The sequence below is a fragment of the Malania oleifera genome, chromosome 6 (genome assembly GCF_029873635.1).
Source record: "Malania oleifera isolate guangnan ecotype guangnan chromosome 6, ASM2987363v1, whole genome shotgun sequence".
Taxonomy (NCBI): Eukaryota; Viridiplantae; Streptophyta; class Magnoliopsida; order Santalales; family Ximeniaceae; genus Malania; species Malania oleifera.
The window spans coordinates 25,226,656-25,233,590 of record NC_080422.1 but is presented as its reverse complement, the minus strand read 5'-3'; the positions used below and the strand labels follow the sequence as shown (position 1 = coordinate 25,233,590).

The window sequence follows — 6,935 nt, the reverse complement described above, 5'->3', positions numbered from 1 at the left end:
AGTTACTGTCATTAGAAATTGATTTATTTAGTGCAAAATTATATTCATATGCATACATGCTACGATTAGCAGCATGGAATTCATACCTTAGGTTTGAATTTAGGTGGATTTGGACAAATTTTATTATAATTTTGTATTATAGTTCATTCAAATCCAGTGTAAATTCAAATCCAAGACCTCCCAAAACATAGATATAGTTTAATCTTAGTCAAATAAAAACATAAGAAGAACTGTTGATTTTTTTTTTGGGGTACACCTTTTTAAACAACTAATTATATATACAAAATGATTATATGCCTACTCTGTTTTGCATATCATATTCTATTGTAATTTTTTCAGTGTCTTTTTAAACTTGGAAAGTTATGGACAATGTTGCTTTAGAATACATGCAAAAGAGTGCTCTATATCATGAGTGCTCAAAACTCCCTATTACAATCATTGAGTACTATTCACATAGTTTGAGTTCATTGAACTCAGTTTTTTCTCCATGTTTATTTCCCCCCCTATGAACTAGGTTTGAGGAATTGAACAACAAGCATGCAGTTTTCCAAAAGAAACTAAGCTCAAATTGATAGGGAATATATATAGCCTAATATTTAAATAATATTTTTCATTTCCACACACGTAGGAAATGTCTTGTATTTTTGAAAAGCTATATGCACTCTTGTTTCAAAATTTAAATGCCAACTAAATAAGCTATTGATGGGTCACATTTAGTTATTTTTGCTAGTTTCTTCATTCCTACCGGTCTCAAACATTCATAGTGCCTGAGTTTTATTCTTTATATATTTTTTTCTTGATCTGCAAAACTTCTGTGATGTTTATAATGTAAGCAGCTTTGTGAGTTACAGTTAACTACTTGATTTTTTGTGGGAGGAAAAAGGGCCCCATTTAAATTATATGCCAAATATATTAAAACCCTATTTGGTAATCTTGGTACAAATTTATTTTTACAAAACAACATCTACACTCCAGTTTCAATTGGCCCACCCGAAGATGACTCACCACTTTAAGTAAAAACAAAACAATCAAAATCTCTCACTGAAATTAGTTAAGGCAATCAAATATGTAATTATGAGTTGCACATGCTTTTGAGATTTCGTTTTAGTACGCAGAACTTAGTCCATAACTTTAATCTACAATTTTTTTCTATGTAACCCGTAAGTGGTGAAGTACCTTTGAAATAACTTTGATTTCTTAGAAGGTAATCCTATACTAAAGTGACATATTGTTGGTTTTATCTTGAGAAGTATTGTATGATTTTGGAAGCCAATTTTGATTATGTGGATTTATGGAGAAGTGCAGCAGAGACTTGACCATCACACTGTATCATTCAATGTATTAGGACCACATGCAAGTATTGTTTCTTCAAATACGTAAAGAAGTCCTAACTTAAATAATTGAACATAAAAAGTGACGAAATGTGCAAGGCATGTACACCAACCACTCCACCATTAATTGAACATGTCCCACTCCTATGATACTGAAAACACACGCCGTTGGTTTCAATAATTTAATTAATAAAAAAGTGAGAGTAGAGTGCAAATGATAAATAGCTGAAGACACTTGAATTAGAGAATATTAGTAGTAAAGAGCAGAGATATTCGGGTGGGGAGAATTTTAATGAATTGCATTAGTAAGGGGATGCCGGAGCTGTTTTGTGATTAATCATTGTTTTTGGCGTTGTACAATTTACGCTCGAAGGAGGAAATGGTTAGGGGGGCAGAGCTAGGAAGTTAATGCGAAGCCAAATAAATATTTTGCCGATGGGGGTTTTCTATTCGGTCCGCCTCTCGTTTTTCTTTCTCCTCCGTTGACTCTTATCTTTTTTATGCTTTTGGCGACGACGTGATCCGCTCTCATCCTCCCATTCCCATCACGTTGTCCGTTCCTCCTCCCTTTGCTCTTTGTAGGCGGACGACTCCTACCCGACGTTAAAAGTTGATACCCCATTTACCCCTAACTTCGTTCCCAGATCTACCGCACCACCGCTCCTCGGATTCTCCGCAGCTCCCACGCTTTATATCGGCCGCGTAATCCTCATATCCCAATGTTGATAGTAGTCGCCACTTTCCGCAGCCATGTACAGCGGCGCAGCCCTCCATTGTCGCTGCAGCCTCAAGCACAGGCCTAATCTGAAAGCCGCATTCGTTAACGGTTCTGCCGCCGGCTGCGGCGGCGACGCTGACGTCGACGCGATGAAGAAAACGAGCGTTGCTTTCGCGAAGTGGGGGGCAGCGGACGTGGCCGGCCTGGCGAAGCACCACCCGATCCCTTGCGTGTTCGCCGCGTCGCTGCTGTTCTTCATGGGCGTGGAGTACACGCTCCTCATGGTGCCGCCGTCGTCCCCGCCGTTCGATCTGGGGTTCGTAGTCACGCGCGGCCTGCATCGGGTGCTCGCTTCCAGCCCCGCGCTCAACGCCCTCTTGGCCGGCCTCAATACGGTCTCCGCTCCAGATCCAATCTCATGAATATGAAATTAATTAATGCTCGTTTTTCGAATTTAATTTGAGTTGATGGAGGTTTGGGTTTGATCTGTTTTTGACACGTTTGATTGTTTGGGAAGGTGTTTGTGGGGATGCAGACGACGTATATTCTGTGGGCGTGGCTGGTGGAAGGGCGGCCCCGTGCGACAATCGCCGCCCTCTTCATGTTCACTTGCCGGGGAATTCTCGGGTACTGTACACAACTTCCCCTGCCTCAGGTACGTCTCCCATTTCAAAGTACTACTCTGTTTCTCCCTTTGATAACAAAATGCAACAGGTGAGTAAAGGTGGGAATTTGGGGGAAATTTAGTTCCAATTTGTGAGTAAAGGTAGCCAATCATGTCTTAAAAATTGGAAGAGAATATGGGCTGCCATTGTTTTGAACGTTGGAAGAAACCTAGGCATGCATTTTGGATTCAAATGTGGGCGTATGGAGGAAATTTCCAAGGTGGGGCATTGGGGAATTATTATCTTTGTCTTCATTTGGTATCCTAAGAGCTTTTTCTTTGATGTAATTATTTATGTTTTGAAAATGGAGACTATTTCATTCTATTTGACCACTTGACAAGGAAAGGAAACAGAGGTAGAAAAATAAAACACGGAATGGGGACACAGTGAGAACAGAGAATTTTGTTTTGACATTAAACATTTATCTTTCTAGCGTGAAAGGATAGGGCTGTTGACATTCACTATTCTATTCCTCTACCATTCCACGTTCTCCTCATTGAAGGAAATGCTTTGCATTTTCTGGATATTTTATTGAATTAAATTAAATTAATGTTCGATAAGATCGAAGCAATGTTATGGAAGTAAGTTCACGTGCCGAGCAATTCATGAACAGGGATTTTTGGGATCGGGGGTGGATTTCCCGGTGGGGAACGTTTCATTCTTTCTGTTCTTCTCCGGCCACGTCGCCGGCTCCTTGATTGCGTCGCTGGACATGCGACGACTGCAGCGGTGGCAGTTGGCGTGGACCTTCGACATCCTCAACCTTTTGCAAGGCGTGAGGCTGCTAGGCACCAGGGGTCACTACACCATAGATTTGGCCGTGGGCGTCGGCGCCGGAGTGCTCTTCGATTTTCTCGCTGGAAAGTACGAGGAGAGCAAGAGAAAAACCTCTAGCGCCTGTGGTTATGATGCCATTACTGCTCCAAGCACGGCTTTCTCTTTGCATAGATAGGCGGGTACAGGAGTAGGTAAGCAGAGGCAGAGCATTGGGTTTGTGTGTATGGAAAAGTCGTTCATTTTTGTTGACATCATCGACACGTTAAGAATTCTATTTCCATACGAAGGAGAAAATAGCTTAGGGAGAAGATAGGAATGGTGGGTTTTGGTGCACCCAACTTGCGTGATTGTAAAAAATATATAACCATTTATAATTTAATGTAATTTCCATAAGAAGGGTTTTGGTGCATAAATGTAATTTAATGCGCTGATAATTGACGCGGATGTCGAGTGGGTTGATTGATTGTATCTCTCAGCTGACTTTTTTTTCTTAAAAAATATATATCTGACACAAAAAAAAAAAAAAAAAAATGTGAACTCTTTCAGAAATTCTATAATTCTTATGAATTTCTTTTTGAAAAAATTATATTTTTGGATCAATCATTTTGGTTGGAAAAAACATAAAAAAGTTTTAAAAAATTCATTTTTTATTTATTTTAAATATTACTAAAATTAAAATTTATTCTAATATAGTTTAAAAGTAAAAGAAATTAAATTTCATTGATGAATAAAATTAATGTAAGATTTATGTCCCAAAGATATGTCCTACATGAATGATATAATTCTCACATAAAGGGTATATGTCTCATATGATAAGGATATAAATGGTTACATGGGTTAACTAAAATGTTAGTTTATTTAATGTGAGAAATTAACGGTGGAAGTTTGAAGAGATTTCTATACATAAATTAGCTATTGTTATGGGGAGTAGCTATAAGGACATGCTATACATCAAGCTAAGTTAGGGAAATGAGAGCTAAGGAAGTGTAAAAAAAACTAAGTTTATAAGTTCTAAGGTTAGTTATATGGTGATGTTAGCTGCAAAAAAAAGATAGGAAGAAAAGAATTGTCCTCTCTCTGCCTCTACTTTTCTAATCATTAGGAGATCCCATAGATCGGGTGAAGGAAGGAATGAGAAGGAGGAAAAGTCGAAGAAACGATTTCTTTGGATTCTCCGGGTGTTTTTCTCGATAGATTCAATATGGTTGATTTAGGTATGTAAAATTTATAGTTTATGATTTATTTATTTTTCACATAAAAGTTATTGATGAAAAGTTCATGATAATTGAAGATTCTGTTGAACACGATGCAAGTAAAGTTTTGTACCATGTGGTATCGGAGCATGTTGAAATTATCATGAACTTCCTTCATATAAAGATCGCTTATAGTTATTTTGTTCAATCTTATTATGGTTTTACAGGTAAAATTTATGGGTATATTGTTTACTGGAATCAAATCGAAATTACCTGTATTGTTTGCTAGATTTTTGAATGGTTCTGTGGTTAGAAAAGTATTATTCTAGAAATTTCGAGGTTGTTGTTCGGGTGACTCATTGACGAATATTATGGTCTCGTTGACGAATCCATTAAGGTCACTCATCGATTAATGCCCAACCTCGTCGACGAGAAAATATTGAGCCCTTATTTTGCTCAGAACAGTGCCTTGTCGACGAATGTATGATTTCGTCGCCAAACGGGTGTTGAACACTCGTCGACGAATGTGTCCACTCGTCGACGAGTACATGAGTTTCCCCAGCAAATATTAAACTAAGCCATTAAATAAAATGCATGCATAATGTTTGTTGCTTGATTAATTAAGGACGAAGCATTAACATGTTCTATAACAACAAATTGACAATGGAAACAATGTTATGGACTCATTAGTATTAGGTGAAAAGTCGTGATTATGTGTGCATGGGCTAGGGAATTTTACATAAAAGTAAGAAAGTAAAATTCTTATATTGGGAATCAATGATTTGCTGTAAATTATGGATAAATCTTAGCCAAGTAAGGTATCAATCAATGTTTCTATAATGGTTAGCTTATTATCATCAAAGTGATCTTTCTGAGAAAAATTGTAAACGTTGATTGAAATATAATCTAGAAAAAAATAATAACAGAATGGTTATTTGAATATTATGACTGGCCCAAAGGTGCACCAACTTTTAAATAATCATTGATTTAATTAGGATTATTGAAGAATGGTAGTGAGATTGGGATGCCTGCCCAAAGGTGGCAAACCAATCGAACTTTATAAATGTTATCAATTATGTCTGGATGAATAAAAATTACTAGTAAATGTAAGGGTTAGTATATTGCATAAGTTAATCTAAAGAGTGAACGCAATTAATTAATGAAATGTTTTTAAACTCAAAGCATTAATGTAGTGAACATTTTGTGTTATTGCAGTGTTTGTTCCTGTTTCATTGCATTCGCTAGCTTCTTCTGTTCCAATCTTTAATGGAAGAAATTTCTTTGATTGGAGTGAGCAGATTCAGTTTCACCTAGGTATTCTGGATCTGTAGTTAACTCTGCGAATGGATAAGTCGGTTGTTATTACTAATGCAAACAGTTCGGAATAACAAGCTTTGTATAAGTCACGGGACAGGTCGAACAAATTAAGTATGATATTTATGCGGATGTATAAAGCAAATAATATTAAATCAACATTCCCTCAACTAGATAATGTAAAGGAATATCTTAAGGCAGTGGAGGATAGATTTCGTTCAGCTGATAAGTCCCTTGTAGGAAGGTTAATGACTGAACTGATCACAATGAAATTTGATGATAGTAAAGGAATAAATGAACATGTCCTAGAAATGACTAATTTGGCTGCTAGACTTAATACTCTGGGAATGAATGTTAATGAAAGCTTCCTTGTTCAGTTTATTTTAAACTCTTTGTCTCCTCAGTATGGGCCTTTTCAGATTTACTATAATACCATTAAAAAAAAATGGAATGTGAATGAATTGACAAGCATGTTAGTTTAAGAAGAGGCAAGATTCAAACAACAAGGACAATATTCAGTAAATGTCATGAGTCACGCAGTTAGAAGTAAAGGAAAGAAAACAAAGAAAGGTTAAAAGAGAGATCCATTGAAGGTGGCGAGACTCGCATAAAGGAACATTATGGTCTCAAGTGTTACTTTTGTCGTGACTATAGACATTTAAAGAAAAGTTGCCCGAAATGTAAAGCATGGTTCAAAAGAAAAGGTAAGCTTTTAGCTTATGTATGTTTCAAATCAAACATGACACAAGTTCCTTCTAACACTTGGTGGATTGAATCTGGTTTTACTATTCATGTTTCCAATACGATGCAGGGTTACCTTACGATCCAAAGCGTATAGGAAAATGAACACATAATAGTCTTGGGAAATGGAAATCAAGTGCTTGTTATGGGTGTTGAAACTATTCGGTTGTATCTTGAATCAGGTCATTGTTTAGAC

General features: G+C 36.9%; 1 protein-coding gene across 1 annotated transcript; it reads left to right on the top strand.

Annotated features, from left to right (window-relative positions):
- The first annotated feature begins 1,485 nt into the window (after nt 1–1,485).
- LOC131158168 (phosphatidylcholine:diacylglycerol cholinephosphotransferase 1-like) lies at nt 1,486–3,954 on the top strand. Its single transcript, XM_058112835.1, has 3 exons — nt 1,486–2,444; nt 2,567–2,704; nt 3,328–3,954. The coding sequence occupies exons 1-3, from the start codon at nt 2,082–2,084 to the stop codon at nt 3,664–3,666; spliced, it is 840 nt and encodes a 279-aa protein (XP_057968818.1). The 5' UTR covers nt 1,486–2,081; the 3' UTR covers nt 3,667–3,954.
- The last annotated feature ends 2,981 nt before the right edge of the window (nt 3,955–6,935 follow it).